At 44.8% G+C, this 16,243-nt stretch overlaps 1 protein-coding gene across 1 annotated transcript in view; it reads left to right on the top strand.

The window, feature by feature from the left end:
- The first annotated feature begins 1,055 nt into the window (after positions 1-1,055).
- The window catches only part of LOC126235314 (uncharacterized), a 195,201-nt gene continuing 180,013 nt past the window's right edge, over positions 1,056-16,243 (top strand). Inside the window, exon 1 of the mRNA XM_049944037.1 lies at positions 1,056-1,208. Within this exon, the coding sequence (XP_049799994.1) occupies positions 1,112-1,208 (97 nt within the window). The 5' untranslated portion in view covers positions 1,056-1,111. The remainder of the gene's footprint in view (positions 1,209-16,243) is intronic.

Raw genomic sequence — 16,243 nt, 5'->3', positions numbered from 1 at the left:
CCAATTTTGTAGTTTTCTGACGCTCCTATACCGTACTTACACGTTTTTCACATATAGGCAGATATATCAAAGTAATATGAATATTTGCAAATCAAAGAACAACTAGTCAGCGGTATTAGTCAGTATTCCATTTTATGTGTTACGATTTTGAGTGAACTGTATGCATCGCACAACGACAAGTGTGCACTTACAATGCATTAGAGTAAATGGCCTAAACAGGCGAGAAAATTTCTATTTCTGCCATCTGTTCACTGAGTACGTATTGTGGTTGTTCTTTGAAGGCGCCAAGAAATTCTAACAGCTGAAATCAAAATGAAATGAGTCGTTACTGAAACAGTTTTTGAACCAAAAAAATGTTCTGGAAAGTGGCGGTATGCAATGAGTTGTGCATTTGTACACCGAGCCGGCCAGGGTGGCCGAGCGGTTCTAGGCGATACAGTCTTGAACCGCGCGACCGCTACCGTCGCAGGTTCGAATCCTGCCTCGGGCATGGATGTGTGTGATGTCCTTTGGTTAGTTAGGTTTAAGTAGGTCTAAGATCTAGGGGACTGATGATTTCAGAAGTTAAGTCCTGTAGTGCTCAGAGCCATTTGAGCCATTTTACTGTATACCGAAATATAGAAGCAAATATATGTTCAAAAGTAATCGAATAATGGAATCGCTGTCTCGGACTGCTTATACAACACTAGGAGTTACATGTATTCTGATATTCGGAACGAGACAAAAGCATAGAGTCGACATGCATTCGCTTAGAAGAATTGAATGCCTAGTCAGTCAAGACGCTGAGTCAGTGAGAGAACGTACGTCAGGAACTGTCAGTGGTGTAACGTCATATGAGGTAGCAAAACAGGTGCCGGACTTTTTTTCTTTTCTGCCCTAGCGTGTTTCGGCGACACGAAAAGTGAAGGCCGCAACAGTGGCGCGCAGGCTTCCGATTCTCGTCGTTTCGGAACTATCTGTGTAATGCGAGGCGAGCGGGTGCATGAGCTTCCTGCAGATGTTGTGCACCGGAGGAGGGGCGGGTGTGCACATCTCGTTGCGCCTGTATAAAAGGGCGCGCTAGCCGCCGCCTCCGTAGTCACCGCCGGCAGGCAGCGAGACAACGCCCGCAATGACGCCTCGCACACGAGCCATGGACGCCGCCGTCTCCTTCGCTCTGCTGCTGCTTGCCTTCGCTGCCGTACTTCCTTCATCGGCACTCAATCTACGTAAGTAGCCACTCCAACATACGGCGGCACACACAAACATCTCTGCTTTCTCAGCACTAGGCCCAGACTGGTGTCGTCCGAAACCACGTAGTCCACACTTTCAAAACCAAAAGAACGAAGCAAGGTTAATGGCTGGCATCTTTCCTCTTGGACAGCCTCGTCGCCAGAGACGGAACTACTGCTCAGGCATAGCTGTCGATAAGAATCGCTGTTGGTGTTTTAGCCTTCAGCCAGAATACTGGTTCGATGCATCTCGCACAATTTTCTATCCTGTCCAAGTGTCTTCATATCAGCTTTACTGAAACCTACATCAACTTCAACCTGTTTGGTGTACACAAGCCTTAGTCTCCCTCTGTACTTTTTATCCCTAAATCCTCTCTGTTACCAAATGATGATTCCATTAAGCTCCAGGATATCTCGTATCAACCCGTCCTGTCCTTTAGTCAAGGCGTACCGTATATTTATTTTCTCACCAGCACGATTCAATATCTCCTAATTACCTCAACTACCCATTTAATCTTCAGCATTCTTCTGTAACACGCCATTTAAAAAGCTTTCTCTTATTGTCAGAATCGTTTTTCGCCCATGTTTCACTTCAGCACAAGGCTACACTTAATACAAGTATTTTCAGATAAACTTCATAACGCTTAAGTTGATTATAGTAAATTTCTCTTACTTGGATTTTTGTGCTATTTCTGAAGGAAATATGTGGTGTAATTGGCAGAAACACCACGACATTCAACTGAATTACTTTAGTCATTTTTAAGGATTTTGTACCTCGCCTGGTAAAAACAGAACCATTATAGGATCATTTTATTGTCTCCCCATCCGTCTGTTTGTCTGATTGACTGTTAAGAACCGTTTTTCATAGGAAACGGTGGATGTATCAGCTTGAAATCAATGTTAAATATTTAAGTCTATGGTTCCTTCACGATATGATAAATTCAAGCTTCTACATCAATTAAATAGGTGGATACGGTCATTTATCTCACGTATTTTAACACTCGCAACATAGCTCATCAAAACCTATAGGGTGCTTCCCGTTGACGTAGAATCATGAATTTTGGTAAGAAGTCAGCTTTTACAGTACAAGTAAGTAAAAAAAAGAAAATTGTTCATTTGTAATTATATCACCCGAAAAAGTATTTTGTGTAACTTTTTATCCATCTGTCTGTCTGTGTGTCCGCCTGTTAAGACCCCTTTTCTCAAGAACGGTTAGGTATATCAAGTTCAAATTTATGTCACATACTAAGGTCTACGGTCCCTTGACGGTGTAAACAATGTAAGATTCTAAGTCAATGCAATCAAAAGGTACGGCCATTTAAGTCACACACTCTGATATCTTGCCGCTACCGGCATCGTTAACAGGGATAAATCAACGCAATTCCCGTTTCTCGGGATGTATCGAGTATCTACAAACACAAGAAAGTTTTTACGGAGTCCCTGGTGCCCGAATCCTGCTCTCACGTATCCGGATATTTTTACTAAGTGGACTTTCGACTCGACCTCTTGCCAAGCAAATAAAAAATAAAACCAAAAAGCCAATTTAAAGACCTCTGTGCTTTACTGAGCATAGTCCTATTGGGGGTGGTATGCCTGTGCCACCCCCTATCTTTGAACTGACTTAGCTAGTTACAAGGGAACTTACCATTTAGCGTGGACTTCGAACTATGAGTAGAGGAAGCCTGGATCGAACAGGGGTTGAATCACATACATTTAGAAGTGTAATCTGCCAGTTACCCTCTGTGCGCCTGGGCTGCACTCCATCTACTCCTATCTGGTGTCAAGCTATTAGTCTATACTTACAGATTAGTGTAAAGTAGATTACTGTAGATGTTCGTCCTCCAGAATCCTTTTTACTCAGTCCAGTTTACACATTCCTTCTTCTAGTAAGATGATATCTCAGATTTCTTCTGTTCTTATATTTCATTCACACATGTCGTTGCTTTAATTCGTGACACCTTTACCGTCAACAGGCAACTGCAATTGTACCGCCGCGCAGGATTAGCCGAGCGGTCTAGGGCGCTGCAGTCATAGACAAAATGGCTCTGAGCACTATGGGACTCAACTGCTGTGGTCATTAGTCCCCTAGAACTTAGAACTACTTAAACCTAACTAACCTAAGGACATCACACACATCCATGCCAGAGGCAGGATTCGAACCTGCGACCGTAGCAGTCGCACGGTTCCGGACTGCGCGCCTAGAACCGCGAGACCACCGCGACCGGCAGTCATGGACAGTGCGGCTGGTCCCAGCGGAGGTTCGAGTCCTCCCTCGGGCATGGGTGTGTGTGTTCGTCTTTAGGATAATTTTGGTTAAGTAATGTGTAAGCTTAGAGACTGATGACCTTAGCAGTTAAGTCCCATAAGATGTCACACACCTTTGAACATTTTTTGCATCTGTACCTTTACCGTTCTCCCCTTCTCCCTGGAAAGAAACGCTCTTTTTTCTCTCCTGTTCTCATCGAACTTTTATATTAGTGAATGAGATTAAGATCAGTGTCAGTCCATGTACAAACTGATTCAGCCAACTGTGTCATGCCTTCCCCCGCATCAGGCATCGTGGGACGGCAGTACTGGCGTGGCAGAGCAGTCTGGCGACTGTTAATGCCGTCTTGCAAAAGCTGACTCCAATCATCACCTTCAAGTAGCACTTACTTGTTCTCGTGCGGGTATTTGTTCCTCTTTCTGGTCTTCCTACCACGGATAAATCTTGGTCACTGTCGGCAATCGAACCACTGTCCTACATGTGTTGTGCAAAAATGCTGATCGCTCGGTGAAGGAAGCCGTAATTTTTTTTAGGATATTGTACTTACAGTGTCTGGCATTTTTGACTATTATTCTTTGTTATCAAGGAATCCTCTTTGATAACGACTTATCCGTCTACTGAACAGCTTTTCTTGACCTATCGTACTTTGAACAAAACAGTGACTGTCAACTGCGAACCTCAACTTGGCTGTCCTTCACCATTTCGAACTTTTCTTCGTTGCTCGTCGATGTAAGACGAACAACAGCGACAAATTCTTTCTCACATCTCAAAACGATCTTCTCTCTGGTCGCATTTAAAAACAATTATTCGCATTTAATCCTTGCAAATATTGTAATCTCCTGGTTTGTCGATGTACGTCATTTCTATTTTTCTCGGAAATTCAGTTATCTTATTCTGGCTTGCGTCGTCGGTGACAATATTCAGCGAGCACAAGCTATCACAATAATTTTGTTGATATATCCGGTTTTCTGACACCTAACCGACTAGCCTCGAGTACATATTCAATATTTATTTCTCTCTAGTCTGTTTTCGTAGAAATAAACTGTAAGTCATGAGTTATTAGCTAAAGTTAGCCTCCTGCGGTCCTTCTCTCTCCATCTCCATTTCGTCTCGCTAACTGCCCGTCTCCTCTACCTCCGCCTCTGCCCATCTCTTCGTGCCCTCCACTCTGCCGTCTGATACCTCTACCTGCCCTCTCTGTCCACCTGTTGCTCCTCAATCTCTCTGGACATCTGCTCCTCCACCCCCCCCCCCCATGTCTATCTGCTCATTCGCTCTCTGTCTTTCACCTCCTCCTCCGTCTAACTGCATCTCCTCCTACCCCCTGCATCTCCTCCTAACCCTCTGCCTCCTCCTCCCATCTCTCTCCTCCCTCATATATTTGTGCATTTCCTCCTTGTACATCTCTGTCTGTATATCTCTTCCTTCACCCTCTCTCTGTCCACATCCTCCTGCCCCCTCTCTCAGTCGCTCTCCTCTTTCACCCTCTCCCTGTCCTTCTCTTTTCCCTTCCTCTGTCCATCTCCTCCTGCACCCTCTCCCTGACCTTGTCTTTTGCCTTCCTCTGTCCATCTCCTCCTCCCTCTCTCTGGCTATATCCTCCTGCCCCCTCTCAGTCAATCTCCTCTTCCACCCTCTCACTGTCCTTCTCCACTTCGCTTCCTCAGTCGATCTCCTCCTTCCCTCTCTTCCTGGCCTCCTCCTTTGCCTTTCCTTTGCCCATCTTCTCGCCCTCCCCTCTCTCTGTCCATATCCTCCTTTTTCCTTTCTGTGTCCATATCCCCTTCCCCTCTCTCCGCCGATCTCCTCCCCTCCCAAAACTGTGTCTATTTCCTATTTGCACATATCTGTTTGTACATCTCTTCCTCCTGCCCCCCCCCCCCTATTTATTCTCCATGTTGTCACTCCCAGCATAATAAGAGCTTACTGATTTTTATCTCACAGTACACTATTACAGCATATTTTTCCAGATATTAAGTAATGCGTGTACCAGATCTGATGAAATGGATCCACGGCTTTAGGATAAGTTTTATATCCGCGCCTTTGTCTGCTTATGGACATGTCACATATCTTTCACATCTATCATATTTGACCTGTATCTCTAGGGAACTTCGCCCTGCAGTTTCATTTTCACGCAGCTCAATGTTTATGACGTCATATCTCCTGAATTATGTGGCATAAATTACACAATTTTGGAGGTAGATGTTGTGGTATAGGCCAATACCGTCTGAAAAGTGTGTGGCGAATTAGTTAGTTCTACAGAAATAACAAATTAAAACGTCGTGCGTGACACGGCAGCTTAACTGCACGAACAGCGAAAATGTAGCTAACGAGTAACATTTTCGTTTTATCGTTTTGTGGGCACTGTTAGCGAGTAAAATTTTCGTAAAGGTTTGAAATTGTGTGTGACGTTTGTAGCAAGTCAGTAAGTACTCTCATTCTCAAATAATGCATGAATGAAGTTTGGAATTTCTGTTTCACCTTCACTGCCACGCCCTTGACAGGTAGGTAGTTCTTACCCCCTCCTCCCTCCCCTCCTCCCACCAGAGATTCTTTCCAGACGTTAACTGATATGTGTTGCGAGTCTGGTTGAAATCGGTCCCTTGGTTACGAGATATGAAACATACATATATGTGTATGTATGTCAATTTTTGTAGTATGTATGGATACATTTATTCTAAATGTGGACATCTTAAATGTGCTTCCAATATGTCTGAACGTGGATATTATTGGAATAAGAGGCAAACAGAACCGAGAGAATTTGAGTGTAGTGCCATCGATATCAAACGCCGTATGTGTCAGAATTAAATGGTTCAAATGGCTCTGAGCACTATGGGACTTAACTTCTGAGGTCATCAGTCCCCTAGAACTTAGAACTACTTAAACTTAACTAACTTAAGGACATCACACACATCCATGCCCCAGGCAGGTTTCTTCTGAGGTCATCAGTCCCCTAGAACTTAGAACTACTTAAACTTAACTAACCTAAGGACATCACACACATCCATGCCCGAGGCAGGTTTCGAACCTGCGACCGTAGCGGTCGCGCGGTTCCAGACTGTAGCGCCTAGAACCGCTTGGCCACTCCGGCCGGCTGTCAGAATTAATTCAGGTTGTTGGTTGTGTTGAGAACAGTATTCGGGTATCTCATTCGCTCAATAACCTTGAAACTTATTTTAAACTCGACTTCCTTGGTTTCACTATTCCATGCACGTATAGCTTTAGAGACGGGCACTTCACTAATGCCGGCCGGAGTGGCCGTGCGGTTCTGGGCGCTACAGTCTGGAACCGAGCGACCGCTACGGTCGCAGGTTCGAATCCTGCCTCGGGCATGGATGTGTGTGATGTCCTTAGCTTAGTTAGGTTTAATTAGTTCTAAGTTCTAGGCGACTGATGACCTCAGAAGTTAAGTCGCATAGCGCTCAGAGCCATTTGAACCATTTGAACTTCACTAATAAAAAAACTGTACCGTTGCAGCCAGCTACATAAAGCCGTGCTCCAAGAATGACCCGAACCTCAACGACTGCGCCTACAAGCACGCACAAGAGGCCATCCCGAGCATCCTCAAAGGTGAGTACTGGACGTCGTCCCCTCAGTCTGTAGCGTGCCATACCATGTCGTGCTGTAAATCGTTAGCCGTATTAAGGAGTCTGTTACACGTGAAGCTTTGTGATTTTTGGCTTCAGATGATCTCATTCTTTCTGTGCAACATTGGGACTTGAAGGTTGTTTCTGAAGCTAAGCTAAACTGTATCTGTTGAGAAAATCTCACAGAGAACCGGGTCGCCTAAAAGTATTTTAATCAGTATGATGACGTCCTTCATCTTTAAAAGTCTTGTGCTGATATATCTTTGCGCGCTTGTTACAAGAAAAGATCTACGATGACTCGTTTCCCGTAGTGTCAACACTGGATACCAGTTAGTAGATTTGTAATATTGTTGCTTTCAATTATTGACTTAGCACACATTGTGTACCTACAACTAGAAAGTTCCCCGCACTGGATTTCTTCAAGGGAATAAATTATAAATTCCCACAATAGATTTTTTAAGGTGACCAAAGAAGCAGAGCAACTGTGGAGCTAGTGTTGTAGTTTTGAGGCGGTGGAAGCGACTGGCAGTCTTGCATTCAGCGGTCTCAGACAGCAATCTCAGGCATGAAAGTCTGGCAATAGAAGTAGATAAACAGACTGAAAGCCGCTATTCAGTACACGCCGTAGCTCAAATAAAGAATTAGGGCAGTTAACGAATGGCATACACGTTTAATACAGTGCAGTTTCACACAATTATTTATTTGTTGACAACCCATTTTTCGTCTTCTGTTCGTTGTTAAAACTCGAAGCAGGGAGTGATCTCTAACCTACACCGTAGATTCCACTTTATTCACAAACAACCTATCGCATTTTAGTGGTACGAAATACACGTAAATTCATTATTTTAGCTCTTCATACCTCACTGATTTCAAGTATAACTTAGTAATCAATACCGGCAAAATTACTTTCTCAGAAACATACTTCGTCCTTTCATGCAGAGTACGTTGAGAAGTTATGATTTTCGACCAGCCACAGATTGCAGCCTCAGTTCTGACTAGACGTAGCGCTGCCCCGACAGCTTTCTGATACTCCCGTTGGCCTGCAGGCGACCGCAAGTACAACGTGCCGGACCTGAACCCTCTCAAGGTGAGTGAGATCAAGGTGCGCCACACCGACGGCAGCCCCGGCTTCGGCATCACCTTCAACGATATCAGCATCTTCGGCATCAACGAGGTGGTCATCAAGGAGACCAAGTGAGTATTCGTTACACGTGTTTCCACAGAGCAGTTCCGGGAAAATTATTTCCTTGTGTCCATTCATTATGCAGTCGGAAGTGTGTCCTTTACAAATTTGGTCTACAATTGCAGAGACGTAATAATCACGTGCAGGCTATAAGTTGAGTGGCAGGATGCATGGCTTAAGGTATTTCGCAATATTACGTAGACAAGCGCACTTACCTACACATCTTGGTATCGAATAAATATAGAAATGAGAGTTTTGTACGCTACAGTCTCCGTCCGTACAATTCTCGGAAGGCCCAACGGTACCGACCAACCGTCGGGTCATCCTCAACCGACAGGCGTCACTGGATGCGGACATTAAGATCCATGTGGTCAGCACACCGCTCTTCCGGCCGTTGTCGGTTTTCGTGACCGGAGCCTCTACAGCAGTCACCCATCCAAATGCTAGCAAAGCCTGACAGCACTTACCGTCGGTGATCTGACGGGAACCGGTGTTACCACTGCCACAAGGCCATGACCACTTTTGGCATGATAATTCCTTTTTCAAATGATTACTTGCAGAAGATGGGTATATGTGACTGGATAAATCGCCACAGTAACAGTAACAATATATGGTCCAAATATTAATTACTTATATTATACATGTAAGATGTAATTTTATCCATCTGTGAGTGTTATGGTGGTTATGATGATAATGATGTTGATGATGAATATGATGGATTACGTTGAACATGTTTTTATAACTCTATGTTAAATATTTACAATACAAGGGTAGTCAACATAATTTTAGTGCTCATGTCAGAGACCAACAACGCACTACGCTTGATGTGCCCAGGTAGCCAAGACAATAACAGTTCCTGTGAATGTGAATCTGTGCTACTCACTTCATTCTGATAGTTAATCACTGAAGCTCTGGCATGTCCTAGCAGGTAGTTACTGTCATTGCACTGGAATATCCACATGTGCAGGAAGTCCGTGGCAAAAGTGTCCCTTGAGGTGGTGGATTATTAGACGAGTTGGAGACGAAGTACTGTGAAGTGGTGAGTGAAGAATGCATTTGGCAATAGCCTGACATTTGGACGCAGTATTGTGGTATCCCTCAGTCAGCTCAGTGTGGTGGACTTTGATTGATGGGTGGAGTGCAAGGCGTGGCTAGTGCAGAGTACGGAGCTTAGAGTGCACTCAATGGGAGAGCATGGAGTGTACAGCGCACTCGGCAAGAGAACTCTGAGCAACTACTAGACGCAGTCAGTGCAAAGCCGGGCATATAAACTGAATCCAGATTGGTCGCGGGGAGGGGGGGGGGGAGGGGTGGGAGAGGTCCTTGACGGCCCGAAAGGCTACCGCTAGAGACATATGACTCACGGAAGCAAGGTAGTGCCATGATGCCAGCGCCGTTTGCGGCGACTTTTATCCTCTGGCGGCGAGGCTGGCGCAACGCGGTCCTGTGCTGACTGCTGGAGGTTCAGTTGTAAACAACCCAGCATGTGTCTATTGTGTGAATAGTTATCGTCCGGGCTCCGGAAGAAGTGTCGCTAGTGGACGGGATCTGCGGCAAGCATCGGTACACGACAGTGTCACATCCCTTCGCCCCCAAATAAAGGAGTGTCTCATCCATCTCTAGGGAGACATGGCTGCCGAAGGTATGAGGGTTTGCCGAGGCTACTGAAGGTGGCAACAGAGGCATGGACCAGTGTGGCCACGTTTTGCATCGAAATTTCCAGGAGAATCAGCCAAATGTGGGTTGTCCAGATGAGTAACAGCTGCAGCTTTGTGCAATGCAGGAGAACCCTGTGGTCGCACGCGCTGCCACCGGCGTGAGGAATCCTGGAGAGGGGATCAAGCAATGGAGGTGCAGGGAGTAGCTCGTCAGTAGCTTTGCTGTATCTTGCGCTGTTCTGGAAACAGGGCAGCAGCACGAGGCACGCCGCCTTTACAGGAGCAAAGACAGCAGGATGTTAGGCGAAATATATTAGATCTCACAGAATTTTGCAGGAGGGATCCGACAAGGATAGGTGGTCGGCACCCATAACCAGACGTGGAAGGACTCCAAGAGCTGGATCGGAGGATGTACGGGTTGTGGCGTGTAGCGGCTGATAAGTGACAAGACTGCCAAAGGCTTTGAGTATGTTGATAAGAATGAAAGGCCAACAAGGCCCCAAGGGTTGGTTTGGAGGACACTGTAAATCGTGCAAATGAGCACTGAGAATGTGATAAGGAAAGTGGATGGGAGTCGAGAAAGATGTCTCAGAATGTAGAATATACGGTGGCGCACGAGGATTGTCATAATGGACATTGAATTGGCTTCGTAATGGACGTATGACAGAATCGTAAGGCCAGTACATGAGTTAAAGAACTGAAGGTGCGATGGGTGTGAGCGACGGAATAAGCGTGGAGAGAGGCTCAACGTCTGTGTAGCATCGTGAATCGTAGAAGCCACGAAGTACTTTTCCAACCATGGCTAAGACCGTTTACTGAATTCCTGACGGTTCTAGGAGCTAGTCTGGAACCGCGCGACCGCTACGTTCGCAGGTTCGAATCCTGCCTCGGGCATGGATGTGTGTGATGTCCTTAGGTTAGTTAGGTTTACGTAGTTCTAAGTTCTAAGGGACTGATGACCTCAGCAAGTAAGTCCCCTAGTGCTCAGAGCCATTTGAACCATTTTGGAATTCCTGATGGAGTAGTGGCTGTGTCGTGGACGTCTCGGTAGGAGCAGCGGCCAGAGAGATTAACTTCGGCAAGAGAATGCTCGCAGTCTTGCTGTAGGTGCAGTAAGCGAAGCAGGTGTGGCAAGATGTATGGGGCTGTGATGACAGCTGGAAAGAGACAGCCGGCGTTGAGAGCATATGTATGAGGCGAAAAAATATCAGAAACAGTCGGAAGTAGTGCACGGGGACGGTAGGCTACTATAAGCAAGCACGAAACCACAGAATTCTGACAATCTGGACGCTAGGCACTGTTGGAACATAATCACTAAGCTAAGTATTCTTTTCACTACTGTAGTGCGGACGATAACTTGGAATCTCTGATCCTAAATGCTATGTCCTTGATCGCCACTGTAATGTTAGTGACGAGACGAACAGCGCACTGTGATTGATGTGCCCAGGTAGCCAAGAATACTGGAACTTCATTGAGCCCAATAAATAAAATTCAGTAGCAGTATCTTGGAATGTTCGTCTGCAGTACTTGCTTCAGATTGATAGTTCATCGCTGAAGCACTAGAATGCCCTACTATGTAATCACTGATGTTGTACTGCAATGTCCTATCACGTAATCACAGTCATTGCGCTGGAATCTTTGCATGTGGACAAGTCCGTGCTGATGGTGTCCCTTTAGGCGGTGATTCTGCAACGACTCACAGACGAAGTTCCGTGAAGCGGTGAGCGATGGATGCACTTGGCAACGGCCTTGATTCGATATGGCAGCGAAGTGCTCCTCGGTTGGATTGGTGCAATGGACTACATTTGGTGGATGGACAGCTAGGTGCATCTCGCTTAGAGCACGGAGCTTAGAGTGCGCATGGCGAAAGAACCCGAAATGAGGAACCATTAGTTGCAGTCGACGTAAAGTCTGGAGTATCAACTGACAGCCGAACGGTTGGGCTGCGACTTAAATACTCGTCCGGTGGAAGGATACCGGAGGGGCACGTGACTCTCTGAAGCAAGGTAGTGCCGCCAAGGCAGTGCGCATTTGCGGCGATGCTTATACCTCTGGCAGTGAGGTTCGACTGCCAAATCCAAACACGTGCCCGTTGTTGCGCATTGTTTTCGTCTGTGCTCCAAAGGAAGTGTCATTAGCACGCCTGCACTGCAGTAACCCTAGGCACATGACCGTATGGTTTGTAAGTCGCAAGAGGATACAGTGGGAACACTGTGGGGGCGGACAGAGACTGCCGTGTGTAACAAAGTATGGAGACAATCGTCATACCTACAAATGAAGAGATTTCTAGCGAAAAGATATAAAACGGCGATAAACCGGTCGAATGGTGCTAACCACTAAAACGATAATTATATTAGAATGCACGGTCTACATAGCTTGCACAATATGGGCAAAGTCATTTGGTTCATCAAAATTAGAAATCAGCAGTATGGCAAGTCAGTAAGTAAAGGACTTTCTTCCCGTTCCAAAGGTTGACAGCAATATCTCACCAATGGCATGCCTTAACCTTACTATTACTGGCTGTTGCGCGTTGCTGGTGTTCGTTCAGTGAACAGCAGCACTCGAACTGATTTAGGAGAATTTTATTACATGCAACGAACAAATAAGAAAAGTGATTTCGTTTGTTGCCCTCTGAAGAGACTAACGATGCGGAGATATTTCAGCGGCATGCAGCTGCACTGTGGTGATGAACGAAAGCTTTAGGAGTGAATGAATTGCTTTTGAAAGTGGACTTGTATTTATCTGTAATGAACGGCAGTCGGGTATGAAACTCACTTTGAAAACTGACATGAAAATCATAAAAGAAGGTTGTATACCTGGAAGAATCCTGGAGGTACTAAAAGGTATCCGATAGATTATATAATGGTAAGACAGAGATTTAGGAACCAGGTTTTAAATTGTAAGACATTTCCAGGGGCAGATGTGGATTCTGACCACAATCTATTGGTTATGAACTGCAGATTGAAACTGAAGAAACTGCAGAAAGGTGGGAATTTAAGGAGATGGGACCTAGATAAATTGAAAGAACCAGAGGTGGTAGAGAGTTTCAGGGAGAGCATAAGGGAACAATTGACAGGAATGGGGGAAAGAAATACAGTAGAAGTAGAATGGGTAGCTCTGAGGGATGAAGTAGTGAAGGCAGCAGAGGATCAAGTAGGTAAAAAGACGAGGGCTAATAGAAATCCTTGGGTAACAGAAGAAATATTGAATTTAATTGATGAAAGGAGAAAATATAAAAATGCAGTAAATGAAGCAGGCAAAAAGGAATACAAACGTCTCAAAAATGAGATCGACAGGAAGTGCAAAATGGCTAAGCAGGGATGGCCAGAGGACAAATGTAAGGATGTAGAGGCTTGTCTCACTAGGGGTAAGATAGATACTGCCTACAGGAAAATTAAAGAGACCTTTGGAGAGAAGAGAACCACTTGTATGAATATCAAGAGCTCAGATGGCAACCCAGTTCTAAGCAAAGAAGGAAAGGCAGAAAGGTGGAAGGAGTATATAGAGGGTTTATACAAGGGCGATGTACTTGAGGACAATATTATGGAAATGGAAGAGGATGTAGATGAAGATGAAATGGGAGATAAGATACTGCGTGAAGAGTTTGACAGAGCACTGAAAGACCTGAGTCGAAACAAGGCCCCGGGAGTAGACAACATTCCATTAGAACTACTGATGGCCTTGGGAGAGCCAGTCATGACAAAACTCTACCATCTGGTGAGCAAGATGTATGAGACAGGCGAAATACCCTCAGACTTCAAGAAATATATAATAATTCCAATACCAAAGAAAGCAGGTGTTGACAGATGTGAAAATTACCGAACTATCAGTTTAATAAGTCACAGCTGCAAAATACTAACGCGAATTCTTTACAGACGAATGGAAAAACTGGTAGAAGCGGACCTCGGGGAAGATCAGTTTGGATTCCGTAGAAATGTTGGAACACGTGAAGCAATACTAACCTTACGACTTATCTTAGAAGAAAGATTAAGAAAAGGCAAACCTACGTTTCTAGCATTTGTAGACTTAGAGAAAGAGAAGGTGGCAGGGGTAAAATACAAGGAGCGAAAGGCTATTTACAATTTGTACAGAAACCAGATGGCAGTTATAAGAGTCGAGGGGCATGAAAGGGAAGCAGTGGTTGGGAAGGAAGTGACAAAGGGTTGTAGCCTCTCCCCGATGTTATTCAATCTGTATATTGAGCAAGCAGTAAAGGAAACGAAAGAAAAATTCGGAGTAGGTATTAAAATTCATGGAGTAAAAACTTTGAGGTTCGCCGATGACATTGTAATTCTGTCAGAGACAGCAAAGGACTTGGAAGAGCAGTTGAACGGAATGGACAGTGTCTTGAAAGGAGGATATAAGATGAACATCAACAAAAGCAAAACGAGGATAATGGAATGTAGTCAAATTAAATCGGGTGATGCTGAGGGGATTAGATTAGGAAATGAGACACTTAAAGTAGTAAAGGAGTTTTGCTATTTAGGGAGTAAAATAACTGATGATGGTCGAAGTAGAGAGGATGTAAAATGTAGACTGGCAATGGCAAGGAAACCGTTTCTGAAGAAGAGAAATTTGTTAACATCGAGTATAGATTTAAGTGTCAGGAAGTCGTTTCTAAAAGTATTTGTATGGAGTGTAGCCATGTATGGAAGTGAAACATGGACGATAAATAGTTTGGACAAGAAGAGAATAGAAGCTTTCGAAATGTGGTGCTACAGAAGAATGCTGAAGATAAGGTGGGTAGATCACGTAACTAATGAGGAGGTATTGAATAGGATTGGGGAGAAGAGAAGTTTGTGGCACAACTTGACTAGAAGAAGGGAACTGTTGGTAGGACATGTTTTGAGGCATCAAGGGATCACAAATTTAGCATTGGAGGGCAGCGTGGAGGGTAAAAATCGTAGAGGGAGACCAAGAGATGAATACACTAAGCAGATTCGGAAGGATGTAGGTTGCAGTAGGTACTGGGAGATGAAGAAGTTTGCACAGGATAGAGTAGCATGGAGAGCTGCATCAAACCAGTCTCAGGATTGAAGACCACAACAACAACAACATGAAAATCGAGGCAGCTGAGCGAATGTTTCGTGATGATCGTCATGTCAGAACTGAAAATTTGGGCGTAAGTAGAACATTAGTACTTGGAATCGTCAAGCCACCTCCAAATTATCACAAAGTTGCTGCTTGTTCAGTAACACGTGTATTGCCAAAGACGAACAAAAACTGAAACGTTGTAACAAGTAAGGAGCTTGGAGCGTTAAGGTGCTGGGTAATAAAATGTGTCCGAGAAAGACATTTCTTTATAAACACAGATTAGTGGGAATACTGTACCAATATACAAGATGTTCATGAATGTCTACCCTGATTTCAATATTGAACGTTAATTGTATTTATGATGGTAACGTTTGATTTTTGTTACAGGAGTACTAGGGAACCCATAAAGTTTCTGCACATCTGAGTCTCATTCAACACGCAAGGAGTGCTGTATGAGCTGTATTGTAAAAATGGCTTCCCCTCTCCCCCCACAATCCCCCTACACTCGCCCCCCCCCCCCCCCCCGGAGAAAGCTCAGAGTATGTGTCTAGCAGAAACCGAATCGCCGTTTGCTGTGCAGTAAAAGTTTGTGTCCTATTATGGAAAGAAAACACCTGATGTCAATCTAACCAGAACAGGAATGGAAAATTTTTAGCAACGGAGTTCTGTTCAGAAACGGAAAAGCAGCGGCAGACCATCTGTTTCAGAGGAGACTGTGCAGGCAGATCAAACAGCATTCACGAGGTCGCCGCAGAAATCGGTTACACAAGCTTCGCGAGAGCTTCAAGTGCCAAAGAGTACAGTGCGTAAAGTGGTTCTCAGACGTCTGAAATTGTATGCTTGCAAGGTCCAAATTGTTCATGCATTACAATCAGATGATCACCAAAGAGTGAGAATCTTGCAGTGGAAGTGTAGAACCGTTTGGACGATGACAACGATTTCTTGAAGTGTGTGTGTTTTCCCGATGACGTTACATTTCATGTACATGGACCCGGTTAACAGGCATAATGTCCGGATATGGGGATCAGAAAATTCTCATATCGTACGAAAACACATTCGGGACAGTCCAATGGTTGTGTTAGTAGGTTAATAAGTGATCAAGCGGTTGGCCCACTTTTCTTCCTTGAAAGCAGTGTAAGTGGATCCGTTTACCTAGACAAGTTGGAGAATTATGCCGTTCCCTAGATGCATGATATGCAAGACACTGTCATCTTTCAGCAAGATGGTGCTCTCCCTCATTGGGCTATAGAAGCCCGCCATTTTCTTAATGAAATCTTCCCGAACAGGTAGATTGGCAGAGACTG

Source organism: Schistocerca nitens, chromosome 2, assembly GCF_023898315.1.
Source record: "Schistocerca nitens isolate TAMUIC-IGC-003100 chromosome 2, iqSchNite1.1, whole genome shotgun sequence".
NCBI lineage: Eukaryota > Metazoa > Arthropoda > Insecta > Orthoptera > Acrididae > Schistocerca > Schistocerca nitens.
Note: the sequence above shows the minus strand (reverse complement) of the source record. Positions and strands in the feature narration are given on the sequence as shown.